General features: G+C 43.8%; 1 protein-coding gene across 3 annotated transcripts in view; it reads left to right on the top strand.

Moving 5' to 3' along the window:
- The window catches only part of Hnf4 (Hepatocyte nuclear factor 4), a 231,059-nt gene extending 218,184 nt beyond the window's left edge, over positions 1–12,875 (top strand). For 2 of the 3 annotated variants that reach the window (XM_065426742.2, XM_065426740.2), the window contains exons 4-7: positions 2,599–2,748; positions 5,582–5,822; positions 9,048–9,317; positions 11,895–12,875. In XM_065426742.2, coding sequence (XP_065282814.1) covers positions 2,599–2,748; positions 5,582–5,822; positions 9,048–9,317; positions 11,895–12,178 — 945 coding nt within the window. In that variant the 3' untranslated portion in view covers positions 12,179–12,875. The remainder of the gene's footprint in view (positions 1–2,598; positions 2,749–5,581; positions 5,823–9,047; positions 9,318–11,894) is intronic. The other variant, XM_065426741.2, reaches the window with a different exon arrangement.
- The last annotated feature ends 1,585 nt before the right edge of the window (positions 12,876–14,460 follow it).

Raw genomic sequence — 14,460 nt, 5'->3', positions numbered from 1 at the left:
TGCACGGAAGGAATGTACATATTTCACCTGACTTGTACATTCACTTTTTGTTTTAACTGAATGAGATTTCTGCTTTCACTACGCCATAGCAAACGATCTCAACCGTTTGATGATGGTCGCTTAAAACAAACAAACAAACAAATACAAAAAGAGAGATGCTTTAACAGTTGATGTTAAAGTTGTAAGTACCATATTTTATAAATGCCTGTGATTTGTTGTTTTATTCATAAGGCGAGAAATTAACTTACCTCGGAGTTCATTATAGTTTGTTTACAGAACGCTGGAAGAAGCATCGGTATATTCTGAATGCTCGAAGAGAATAAAGATTGGTTTCCCCTTAATGCTGCGATGAAACGCAATATCAGAAGAAAAAGAAGACTTATTGGTCAAAATACTTTCGGAGTGAGTTGAAACAGCGCAGATTTTATTTAATTGGTAAATTCTATAATTACTATTGTACATTTCCTGAGCAATTAGTAATAGTGGCAAAGGCAACAGTTTTTTAGCTACAAAGCTCTGCATACATCGCCCTCAGTTAAAATAAAATTGTTTTGGGAAGCGATCACCAATTATTATCATGAAACATGGTGCTTATATCATTCATTTACTGGGCGATTATTTACGAGTTACCTGCGGAACGGTTCCCAATGTTAAGCGCATCAATGCGAAGTTCTTGCATGAATGATGTGGAGGAACATCAGTTCAGTGGCGGCAATTACTGCTGCTCGTGGACTTTTATTACCGTTGCTTGATCTTACATATTATGGCCGGCAGCCGAAGCAAATATAATATAAGAGAAAGAAACTGACTTGATTTTCCTCGGATTCTTGCAGACATAAATTTTTAGGCCTAATTTATCTTTTGTCTTTTCAGCTATAAAACGTCATTTGCTAATCACAGAGAATTATCTAAAAATCAAAAGCATGATCTATACATTGTTAATTGTTATTCTTCGACGCTCTTTTTTCCCAATGGTTAATTACGTTTTGGTTTACCATGGCCGCGTGATAAACGTAACATAATAACACCGTCTGTGAACGTGGCCGTTGGTCGCGTGTTGAATGCGTGGTCTGAAGGGGAAAAACAAAAGGTAAACGTAGGGCGGTCGGTGGACGCATTGTTCTCGAAGCGTTAGTGCACGCTCCCTTGCAGATCACCGGAACCGCTTTATGGCGCTTAACGTAGTGTTTAGGGCAGAGACTTGGGCTAGTCGGAATTAAGACAAAGACATGCTCTAGCGCGCTTGAAGAAAAGAAGAGGTGCGGACACAAAAATTGACGACAGAAAATGTAGAGCGCTCTACCTTTTCAGTCCTTTTTTCTCTGCACTTCTTTTATGTTTGCTTACACGCTGGACCATGTCTCCGTCTTAACGCAGTGCTCTTGCATCTCTCTCCTGCGCTCCAGGGGAGGGGGACACCTCTTTGCTGTGGTCTTTCCCTCCCTCTCACCCTATTTGAAACATCGCGACACTTCTGACACCTAACTTTTAGTTTTGAGTTGGCGCAGAAAATGCATACACTCAAAAAATTGACCATGAGCTCACCCCCCTCCCCTCCCAACACACACTCACACTTTTTTCCCACTCGACCGTTATCTGCCTGTTTGGATGAAGCCCTGGTTGAATGCTGCTGCTTACAAAATGGGATGCGCCGCCCTTCGTACGCTGAAAAATGGAATAGGCGTATCTCATTTCAAACGCACATCGAGCAAATATGCCTCACCACAGAGAGAAAGAAAGCTATGGGGGAACATCAAGCGTAATGGAAATAAGCTGTCAATTAATGCATAAAAAAACGCTGCCTACTTGCACTACTTTTATCTTTTTTTCATAGGCTTTACCATAATCGTTCTCCATGCGCTGGCTCACCTGTCAAATAAGCCCACCTCTTCCATCATGAACTTGAACTAAAACCTATTTTCGCTTATAGTATTCTGACTTTTCCTTTAATGCATCTTCGAGCCTTTCATCAATGGAATCTGGTCCCAGCTGGCATCGCATGCATTACTGATCACGAAGCATTCGTAAGCTGTCTGAAGGGCTTTCTCAAACTGTAAACTTCTACGTATACTGTTACTTATGCGCATTTTCTTTGTCATCTTTCGACGTTATTTGCCAGTGCACTTACTTGCTTTTTTTGTGATTCTAAGTCATAGTTTGCCATGTTGATACGCTAAGAAGTTCCGGTATTTGGTTTTGTTAATTGTTTAGGCCTGAATACAAAACATGAAGCAATTGCATAAAGAATGACCCTATCTCGCCTGTTTTCTCGATCTTATATCATATATATATATATATATGTGTGTGTGTGTGTGTGTGTGTGTGTGTGTGTGTGTGTGTGTGTGTGTGTGTTACAAGCGCAGTGAAAGACTCCAAATACTGGCGAAAGCTTCATGTATCTTTGATTTCGTTATCTATATATCGATAACGCCGTGCTAGGGTTGTGCAAAAATGAAGGATTGATTATTTCTTCTCAGTGTACCTGACTGATTTTATCTTCCTAATTTCAAATTTCCAGCTCCAAACTTATCTAGTCTTGCACTAAAAATAGCGCGCACAGACTGAGAACAGTGGCACGCTTTGCTATGCCTTTTGCAGATATCCACTCCTGTAAGCGAATACAACATCACAAACAAAAAAGTTGCCAATATTGGCGACGTGTGCGAATCCATGAAGCAGCAACTTCTCATTCTCGTTGACTGGGCAAAGTCGGTCCCCTCCTTCACGGAACTTTCAATAGAAGACCAGGCAAGTACGCTGCCATTTACGGAATAATTATTGACTTTGAAAACGTTATGTGTCAGAACAATAGTGTCTCCGGTCCAAGTTAAGAAGGGTGCTCAGCGAATTCAACATCCTTCCTGTACAATATTCAGTACACAATGGCAATACCTAGGAATGTTTCTAGAAATGATTAAATTATTTAATTTTGATATGTTCAAGTTATGGCGCGACGATAGATAGGTCTTATCTGAATAATAAAAGCGTAATATTTATGAAGATGTCAAAAGTGTAGGAAATATTCACAAGAATGCAACGGAATCTTCAGAAAACAAAATAGAAAAGGACACACACTGTTTACAAAAATGTTGTTATGTTCCCTGTTTGCAGATTTATATGACAGTGTGAATTTCTGAATCCCACTTATAAATGTGTGGACGGTGTTTATGAGTAGTCAACTCAAAAGCGTTTATTATGTTCGGCTGTGCAAGCATTCACGCATTTCACCTGTTTGATGTTTACACACCTACGCATATGGGCGTAGGTGTACACATATCAAAGTGATAAAACGCTTGACCTGGCAAGGACCCTGAGAGGTCAAGCGTTGCAAAATTCAGAAAAGCTGTTTAGCGGGCACTGAAACTATAGCGACCCTGGAGGGCTCCTATTTGGACAAGGCGAATTTGGTATTACAGCGCTACTGATGTCCATTTGTAAATCACACTTTTCGATTTGTAGACGGTGTCGTTGATTGTTCACTTAGGCATTTCTGTTTTATCTTTAGTGGTATGCATACATCCATGTATTATATCTTATATGCACATATAAGTATATGTGTATGCGTCTGTATAGTAATAGGGCCTACAATGTACCGCACATCGAAAACAATATCCGGTGAGTTGCATCAGCGACGCAGCCGCAGTGAGATATGTACGTGGAACGTCTTGTGGGTGCTGCAGACGGTGTATTGGCACTAGGGTACAAAAATGAACGTAACTGATTGCGCAAGCTAGATTTATTCACCCATTGGAAAGCTTACATGCCTAAGTTATGCTGGGTCGTCTCGCGGTCTGTGGGCGTCTCGCGGTCTAATTTGCAATCGTGCTCGCTCCATATTCGTAATGGACCCGTTTGTATTGCGGAGTGTGTTTGGGCACTGTAGGTAAAGAAATGACTTTCCTACTGGCGGCGCCCAAAACTGCCCTGGGCCGCTCGAGTTCGCCTTACTCGTAAATGGTTGGAGGTCCCGCGTCCTGCGCTTGCGCTAGAGACGGGTAAGTTCTGCCTTGGTTGAAGGTGTTGGTTATTCCGTCGTCTTGTAGCCCGAGTCTCTTCACACCACTTCTGGACCTTTTGTGTCGAACGCAGGTGGGGTGGGGGGTGGGTTGGGGGCTGTCACAAGCGAGAAAGCGTGAAAGTTCTGCAACAAATTGCACATTTGTACGCCCTACAACTCCTGATGAGCGCTAGTGCGAGATTGATAAATATTACCTACTATGGTATAGTAAGATTTCTCGAACGCGTCTATTCCTGCTGAGATGGAAAAATCTACTGACGTGCTACGCCTCTCTGAAAGGTGCAGGCGAAGGTAAATTTAGCTCAGATTGCATCATGTGTGGCCTGATAACGGCGTCGTCTGGCGCACGCGACACATGTATGATCGAGTTTCTTTCCTCTACGCAGCGATGCGAAAGTAAGGCGCGTGGGTGGTATGGTTGCAAAGATGCAAGCGATATTGCTATAACATGTATTCGTCACATGCGGCTTTAGCAGGCGACCCCCTATGCTGACCGAAACGAAAGGCGTTTCACATCAACAAACCGAAAAACGATGGCCTTATCTGTTACAGATGACAGGCTCTAATTGCTGTTCTACTGCCTGTCGCAGTGACAACATATATTTAAGACCACTTTGAAAAAAAAAAACGCTTCACGTGAACAAGAAAAGAAATGAAAAAAGAGGAAAGAAAAAAGGTGAGGCCTTTACTTGGTGAGGCCTGTCATAAGGGCTTGCGAAAACTTAATAATAATGAGTGTTACATAATATTTCACACTCATTTAATGTAGGAAGATTTCTATAGATGCAGCCTGTGCGCTGCGGTGGATCTTTACTCAGCACCGTACAATATTCACTAGGAACACATGGATCGTATTTAAATTTCACTTTTATAGTGCTTACCTTAGCGAATTATGGCACATTATCACATTTGTAGGTTGAATAAAGTTATAGAGCTACCACTGTATCGCACAGCGAGGCCTATGAGGAGCTTCTAAGAAGTTAACCGACTCAGTTAACCGGCTGTGGGCTCGTCAAGCTGCATAACTGCAGCTTTTACCTGCAGTTTTACCACCAGCTTGTTGTACATGGTGTCAAATAAACTGATTTCATTGTGCTCGCTCACTGATGGTGGTAGTCTGGTACGGCATATGTTGTTGCCTAGTTTTTAGATACTTTAACGTCTCGCCTGTATAGCAACGTAAACTACTTCACGTGGTCCCTTCGGAAAAACCTCCGGAGCGCTAGCGCATGAGCGTGAGCCCTCCGACATCTGGCAATGCGATTGATTGAGTAGCTACGGAATTATTCCCAGGTCCATTTGAGGACTTTGGGGTAATTGCGCGTACGAATTTCTCCGCACTGTTTTTCTCTGTCATATATACATGTGCCGCATAGAGTAGTCAGCGTAGGGATCGAGAGGTTATCTTCGTTCTCCCATTCCCCATTTCCTCATTCCGTCGCCCCCCCCCCCCCCCCGCCTCCATTCCTCCCACACTTGACGTGAGTCACTCACTAGCGAAAGGCAGACGCTCTTCTTTCTTTTGTTCTCAGAACTCACTGCGATGGCACCGTGCCGTCCCAGGTGGCGCTGCTGCGTGCGCACGCGGGCGAGCACCTCCTGCTGGGCCTGGCGCGACGCTCGATGCACATAAAGAACGTGTTGCTGCTGGGCAACGACTTCATCATCCCGCGAGTATCGTCCGAGGTTGAGATCAGCCGTATCGGGGCGCGCATCATGGACGAGCTTGTCACCACACTTAGGGAGGTGCAGATCGACGACACCGAGTTCGCCTGCCTGCGAGCCATCGTCTTCTTCGATCCAAGTGAGCTGGCGCCACCGTCGGTGCACCTGGCTGCTTGCTGTCGCTCGCTGACTCGTCGCGACCGGGTGGGCCCAATAAAACATGCTGCCGTGATCGCGTTCAGCTCGCATGCTTTCACGGATTGTGTGACGATTGTTTAGCCCTACGCTTCGTGGGCGGTTTGACGCTGGCAGAAGGGGCGAATCGTCGCTGTTCTGTTCGGCCACAGCGCACAATGCACGCACCCCATTCCCACATCCAGCTCAGGAAAGAAGAAAAAAAAAACAAGACAAAAACAAAATAAAAGCGTTTAATAAGTACGCTCGCGTACACGAGTACGTTTTCAGCTAGTATGGGCAATTTCAGTGACGTACCAGACTTAGTCGATGAAAGAAACGTCGCCTGTCCCTCGTAAACTTCCGCTTTTGACCTGAATTACTGGAAGCACCGGCAATTGGCGAATATCATAATTGTTATGAGCCATTGAACCAGCATCTGCCGAACAGCTTTTCATCGATTGCTTGAGGCACTTGTTAGAATTGCGCAAATGAATAGGGCCACAGGTGTTCAAGGAATTTAGAATACTCGTGAGTACTGTACCGCTGTGCCTAATGGATTATTATTATTATTATTATTATTATTATTATTATTATTATTATTATTATTATTATTATTATTATTATTATTATTATTATCTAAGGTAGGAAATAACACAAAAGGAAGAAAAAGGGAGGACCCGCAAGCCTTTTGGTAAAATAATAATTTGAATGATGATAAGCATTGGCTCACTTCATTCGCGCAGTTGCAACATGAGTGCTAAAATAAGCAATTAAATTAACCAAATCCAAAATCATTCGGATTTTGGTAAATATCTCATTGACGTTGCGATCAGTCATGCGAGAAACTTTCCGCTTTTCACCTAATCAGGCAGAATGTCAGAGGTGAAGTAGCACTATGTGCTGCAGGTGATGGATAAAAAAAATTGTCATGGCTTTGAAATAGGACGTAAAGCTCGGTATATCTCTTGCTGTATTTGTTGCTTCTTATACTAGATGGAAAGGAAAAAGGTATGAGGCCTTATTATGTTTAGGTTTTAGGCGATGAGGGCTCAAATATTTTGCAGCAGTTGCTCTTTTATAGATTGAATGATTACATATTAATAAAAACGTAGAAAGATCCGCGTCGGTGCATTGCACAAGCCTGAACTGGACAAAGGTCACAAAAATACACATGAGGGCAGGTTACAATAAAAACACAAAAGACTGGTATAGAAAGTCAAATAAGGTCAGGTCACATAGAACAGAAACACACGAACAAAGAAGGTCAGCTTACAAGATTATAATTAATCCACTATAGATATACACTATATTTATCTAGTCGCTTCTAGAAATCGCTAAAGAGCCATTAGCACTCGCCTTACCGATGTACTTGTTGCCCATAGGTCTAGAATCTCGATGATTAGGGGCCTGGGGAATCCCACTGGGTCACATTTCAGTGGGCGCCTTTTTTGAGGCTTCAGTGCAGAAAACAGAATTTCCGAAGCATGCAAGCATCAGCCCAAGGACATCGGAAATAATTATTAAATGATACAGTGGTAAGAGAAACTAGCGCTTAGCCAACAATGTTAGTCCGGGACGCGTGCAGGATTAGTGATTCCGTATAGGAGGATACTTGATTGGTGTGCTCACCTACTAACTGGCTTTCTAAAAAAAATCGTGTTGTCACTTGCGTGTCTCTATACAGTTACTGGTTTTCAAATGCTGTTGGGTGGCTTCCTCCATTTCACTATTACACAGGGCAAATGTAAATGTTTTATTATATTGGGATTATCATATCTAAGGCATCTAATTCTTCCCGCATGTGTTCCAAGTATATTTGACTCTGACAGAAAATTTTGAACTATTCGCGCTGTTGACGATGGCGAACGAGCCAAGTGTTAACTCATTAGAGTGGTTTAGCAGAACGTTTTTGACGGTCCGGTCCGCTCTCGCGTACCCGCTCACAGTTAGCGGAGCGGCGGACGAAGAATCAGTTTTAGCGGAGCGCCCGGCTGCGTCCGAAAGGCATGTGCTTGCCCGATGCGCCACCTTGCCGCAGAAGGTAAAACCGCTATGAACGTAATATTCAAGTTGTAAGAATTGCCGCAATAAAATAATATATTTGGAATTGCTCAAGTGTCTGAAGGCATTTCACGCAATGCATTGCTATTTCATTTCTTGTATATATATATAATTCTTACATTAACAAAGCCGTTACGCTGTGTTGTAGCCAAGACAAGGTTTTTTGCTCTTTCAGTACACCTAAAACGTGGCCCGCGTAAACAAACGTGCACACATAGGATGGTTCTGAAACGGGTTCATGGCCACAACCTCCCGAATAGAAGAATATCTTCGTGTCTCCTAAAGTGTACTCTAGGTTTGCGCTTTACAAATCCCGATTCAAACGACCTCGTGGACGGGCCAGCAGCACTGGGGGCAGCCATTTTTGCTTCGCTAGACCCGCTTGACGCGCTCGCCGCGCTCCGCTGAGAAAGCTTTCTAGCGGAGAGGGGGCTTCCGTCCGCTCGCCCGCTCACTGCTGAACGGGTCGCGCATGCGCACTTGCGCTTCCGCTAGCCCGCTGAGCGGAGCGGACCGTCAAAAACGCTCTGCTAAAACAGCCTATTAAATGAATCCTTGTTTGCCATTTTGTGCTGAGCTTCAGTGGTGTCAAGCGCTTGACGTTTCAAACAAATCAAGCGCGTGAAACCGCTGAAGCTCAGCGTCAAGTGCTCCAAGGAAATCCCGTTCACTTTGAATGCTCCAGACTACTACCATTACTACCTTTCCTTACCTAATTTCAAAGGAAAGAAAATGACAGGGGGGGCCATACTATTGCAGCCTCATAGCCGGTTCCTATTCTTCTATATCATGTTTTGTTCGATTTCCTTATGACATGTAGCATTTCGTATATTCTTATCGAGAATGATTTGCTTTGTGGTATTGTGGTTAAATAATAAACAAGAGCCTCGTATGAGCACTTGTCGTCTTTCGTTGTACCTTATTTTGAGGTTATCAGATTTTTTTTTCTACCGATGTTTTTATCGTGTTTTCTTTTATCATTTTTATATCACTCTTCATTATTTTGTTTATAACCGTGGTACTTTCATCTTCAGTTGAACCTTGTTTTTATGGACAACCCAGTGACTGCTCCTTTAGGTGGAGTACGTAACCGACTTGGACCACTCATTTTGCCTATATTTTGCAGACACAAAGGGCCTCAGCGAGCCGCACAAAATCAAGGCTCTGCGATATCAGGTGCAGACGAATCTGGAGGATTACATCAACGACCGCCAGTATGACTCGAGGGGACGTTTTGGCAAAATTATGCTCATGCTGCCGACGCTGCAAAGCATAACGTGGCAGATGATAGAGCAAATCCAGTTCGCTAAGCTCTTCGGAATGGCCAAGGTCGACAACCTGCTGCAAGAGATGCTGCTGGGAGGCATGGTTGGACCGCAGGCGTTCTACAATCAAAGTGAGCAAGACTCGAACTTGCGCAACACAATGGGCCGCCGTTGTGGGGCAATCATTTTGTCTCATTTGTAATGGCTGAATGAAGGAGACGTTAAGGCAGAGACGTTCATCAGTTGCGATTGTGTAGCACGCCAAAGAATAAGGGATGGTCAAAAGCAATACGGCGCGAATCACTATGGGGCGTGCCTCGTAGCCATACTCTGGCTTTGGGACATCGAACCCATTTTGTGGTAGTATATTAGTACCCAATCATCCATGGAGTATTCGAGATCAGAAGTGTTTCAAAAGAAACGAAGGGAACTCACCTTCCCACCATTGTGCTGCCTCTAAATGATAGATGTGCTAAATGTCGTACGTATTATATGGGAAGCTCTGCGTAGATGAACCAGGAATGTGGAAATTAACTTTTCCTTGTAAGTGAGGGCAAAAAAACTACCTTCTCTTTCCTTCAAAGGTGCATCCAGTGCGCAAAAGAAAAAAAAATGAAGTTTTCCTCTGGAATTTGACACTTTCGCCGCACAAAACTTTTTTGCGCAATATTACGTGCCTTGTGAACTATAGAATTATTTTTTTTTGCTCCCTTGAACTACGCCAGCAAAGTTCAGCGCATTTATGATTCTGGAATAGCGATCGATTTCGTTTAAAATGCTCATTTACAGTGCTAAAACGGAATCAATGACTGTGTTTCTCAGAATTTAAAACACAGTTTTGTTTCGCTAAAAGAAGTCCATTTATCTGTAAACTCGAGTGGCCGTTGAAGGTTGGACAAATGCATCATTCCCTCGGGGATCGTACACTTTTGGAAATATTAAACCAAGTTTACTTAAGGATTCTTTGTTTTTGCTTTAACGTGTTCTATTTTCTTTTCGCGTTAGTTTTCACTACTGATGCCTATATACCGAGTGGCGCTCATTGCTGTTTTATTGAAATGTCATATAATTGACTTCCGAGAATTGTGTTAAATTTTAATAATCACATTCTACCTAAACGGTTTCAATTGCAGCGCTTTGGGTAGTATGGTGTATTGCTGCCACCGGAGCATTGGCATTGCAGTTAATACAATAAACTATTAATGCAGACTTAATAAAGATCGTTGATTCCCGATATCTTAAAACTATAGCATAATCAAAGTAATCGCATAATTACTATGGCAATTGAGTCGAGCATATGTTGGCTAGTCACTGCTGCAGTAACTAAATTTTGTTGTAGATTCCTTGGAAAAGAAACGGACCGAATTTTCGGTAACACAAACGGATGTAAGCTTGTACATAGGATGAAGGACACGAGCCTAGATATGCGTTCACAGCAACTATTTTGACCATCATGCGCGTTTCAGCCACCATAGAATTACGGGCTGTAATGTTATAATTGAAGGGTTTCCGCAGTCTTTGCCTGTCTGGATTGTCGGGGACTCACTGAAAACTGGCAGGAGCGCTGCATATGTCTCCCACGTTCGTAGGCGGTGTTTGTGGGATACAAGGTAATAGATGTGCGCCAACGCGAGCCTTCTTTGTATGTCTGATCCCAAACGAGACTAAACACAGCCCTTCCCCTTACCGGAAAACGACCGGGTAACCGCAGTCTCTTTGTGCCATCGCCCTTGCCCGATTTCAAAACAGAGAGCACACTGGATGCAATGGGAAACAGGCGTCCTGCGCTCTTGGGTGCCTTGAGCCACTCAAAAAGTTCGGTAGCCGAACCAAGAAGGCGCGAGAGGTGTTAAAACATGAGGCCTCTTGAGTTGTTGCCGTTCGTGCTTGAAAGTAGGACTAGGTAGAAAACGCGCGGCCCTTCGTCTTGGTGGCAGCAAAGAAAGTGTAAGAAAGCGTTCAGTGTACTCCACAACCCGGCATAGTAGCCGGGTTGTGGAGTACACTGAACGCAAAGCTGCATGCAACAAGGCTTGTTCCGCGAAAAAACTTACTTCGACAGTTATCAGTAAAGTCCTCTTCCTATCACTTGCGCATAATAGTGGTGCACATTTGCTTCTCTGTACGCGTTCAAATTATCAACCCATGTAAATTTCGCGTTGGCAAAACCTCGCGGGAGGATGGCTTCCAGCTTTCGGAAGCATGCTTGTTTCCTAAGAAGAAGAAACGATGCAATATAGAGCTTATTGCACGAAAGATTCTGGATATCAAATAACAGTTATTGTATAAAGGGGATTATAACAGTGACTACGTGCTTTTAATAACAAAAAAAAGGCTTGAAGAGAATACACTTCATAGGCACCTTCATTACGGCAGAGTTCTCAGCTGAAACCCTCTATAGAAGAGCTCCCGCTATCACGCGAAACCTCATGGTTCCTGGCACTTTTTAAGATAAATAAATAAATAAATAAATAAATAAATAAATAAATAAATAAATAAATAAAGAAATCAATCAATCAATCAATTAATAATGCTGAATGAATCCTCCTACGTGTGCGTTGTCTGGCCACCTGCGTGTCACATGCTCCATGGAACATGTTACACGTAGAAATTGTGTGCACAGAATTTCTAGTTCGCCACACAAGCCCTTGATTGTCGCTCCGAAATGACGCCTAGTTATGGTGGCTGCACGCTTGCGGGGTTCGCAGGCGCATCGCCGGACTGCCCGTCAGGAACGTCGACCTCGCCCCTGGCGCTCTCGAGTAGCATCATCCATCAGTCGATCCTGCAGAGCAGCGCGGGGCTCGAGAACCTTGCGAATGGCCACCAGGGCCGCCGCTGTGATGGCCACGAGTTGAGCACAGGCGGCGGTCTGCCGCAGCCGGACACCCCGATACCGTCGCCGCCCGAGCCAGCCCCCTTCAAGCCCATGCAAGACCTCGGCGTCCAGGCATTCAAGACAGAGGTGCTGGAGACCGAGTCCACGTATTAAGCGCGTGCCTATCATTGCAGGCGCACGCAGCGTGCTGCACGGTCTTATCCTAGCGAGTTCCTCACACACACACATACACACTGCCGATGGTTGCACCTGGACTCTACATGGAGCTGAGGCTTCCTGATGTACAAAAAAAAAAGAAAAGCAAAAGCAACGCAAGCGTTTTGCTCTTATAGCTCACGCCTTTTATGTTCTGAAAGGAACATGTCACTGTGCTTGTCAAGGACAAGGTGATACCAAGTATTTTCTTCTCAACACTTGAGTCTTTACGCAAATCAATCTGTATTATAGGAGAACATATTCGCTGTATTTCTGTATGCGAAATGAATGTCAGAATAACAGCTCATGAGAGTGTTGAAGTGTAAGTATTGTACTATCATTTACTGTTTTTACCCATTTCGCCAGCGCCGAACAGGAGGCGGTTGGTAAAACACACCGACTATCCAGCCTCGGAAAGCCCATTTCGAGGGTTTGTTGGACGTGGCTTCAAAGTGTTCCGTGCGTTATTGCGAACTGGTCATTATACATTTCTGGTCATATTGTAAAGAAGACGGAGTCACCGAGTAACTTTCATGCATACTTTTATTATATTGAAGGCGATTTCAAAGTATTCTTGTGCAGATGCATGCACTTTGAATAAAGTATATTGTATTTTCCAACATCTTTCTTAAATAAAATTCTCCCTGTCATTCAAGTTCTGTGACTACACTGGTAGCATTATATTCTCATCACGCTTTCCCCCGGAGAAAAATGACACTAGAAACCTTAACGCATGCATTTTGTTTTCTGCACAACTTGGTCAGAGCCATAGGAACTGTTTGAAGAGTCTTGGCTTTTTCTAATCGATAACAGCAATTGATCTCCTGGTATTTTCTTTATAAAATCAGATACACCATAGCACATACGTTTCTTCGTATTGACACAAACCCCGGTTTTTGAATTGCTGAACTTATATCCCATATAAACAATATATGATAATTTCTAATTCACAGAAAGCACGCAATATATGAGGAAAAATTGAAACCGCCGCGATTAATCAAAAACAGTGAACTTAAAAAGGAAATGATGCCCATTTAGGTCTCTTTCTAGCCCCGATTAGCGCTAGAAAAAGGATTGTCTGACGCACTGTGCGAACTGACAAAAACGGCATCCTTCTCTCATTGAGATAGATAAAATAAATATAGGACTTGTCGGCGTTTGCTGACGATGCTTTTCGCTTGAATAAAAAGATAGGATGAAAAGTTAAAGAAAGTATAAATTCTTGGATTTGGGAATGTTTAAAGAGAAGAACATGTAACACACGCAATAGTAAGTCTTGAAAAGTTCTGATGGAAACGAAGTCTGCGGATGGCGGTGGTACACAGGTTTCAGGTGCAGGAGTGAGACACAATTGCACACAATGAAGTCGAGTCAATAATCGTCACAAATACCAGTGTCTTCCAAGAACCGTTGTAGTGTTTTCATTGCTTTGTGGTCGCTTTTCATGGCCATGGTAAGTGAAGAAGGCCGATATGCGTCAAACGCAGTTCTTGTTCAAGGCTTTGCAATGTGTAGTGTGCTTGGGATAGTCAAGCAGTATATGGTTACGTCCTCGTCCTCGTGGCGCACGAATATGTCGAAGAGGATACACGCAACATTCGAAATAGAAAGCGCTTTGTGCAAGCACTTTATAGGCAGAGACGATGCAAATCTAACCCCCCTACCCAACCCTTCCCGGGAGGACGGGGAGGCAGCCCTACTCGGCTGCTCTGACCTGACGGCCCAACGGGCCTTGGTCGAGCGGGCCCGTGCGGTGACCGATGCCAATGGGCTCCCGTAGAGTTACTGTATATACAGTAACTCTAGGCTCCCGTAAGGGATAGCCCACCTAGTGTTGGTGCAAAACTTATGTGCCTAAATGTTTTTCAGACAGACTGACGATGTAAGAGAGTGTCCATGCGCAGCGAAAGGTGAGAGGCCATTTGATACTCAAGATGTGGGTCAACTCTATGTAACGTTTTTTTTTTTTTACTCTCTGTGAACCAGTTATACACGCACAGTTCTCTCTTGAGACCTTGCAAGATTCGCCGTGCGTCGGACATCGCCGTGTGTCGGACGTCGTACAAGCTCCGATGCTGTGAAAACGCCAGTTGACATCCGCCAGCATATTCGTCGTGAAACTTTGGAATTACTAACGCCGATATGGACCTTCTGTGGTAATGGAACTATTAGTGTGCGCGTGAATTAGGTCTCGGTATCATTCAAACATTTGATGTAACACCAACCGCATATGAAACGGC

Source organism: Dermacentor albipictus, chromosome 1 (assembly GCF_038994185.2).
Source record: "Dermacentor albipictus isolate Rhodes 1998 colony chromosome 1, USDA_Dalb.pri_finalv2, whole genome shotgun sequence".
Classification (NCBI taxonomy): Eukaryota; Metazoa; Arthropoda; class Arachnida; order Ixodida; family Ixodidae; genus Dermacentor; species Dermacentor albipictus.
This window is presented reverse-complemented; position numbering and strand designations above follow the sequence as displayed.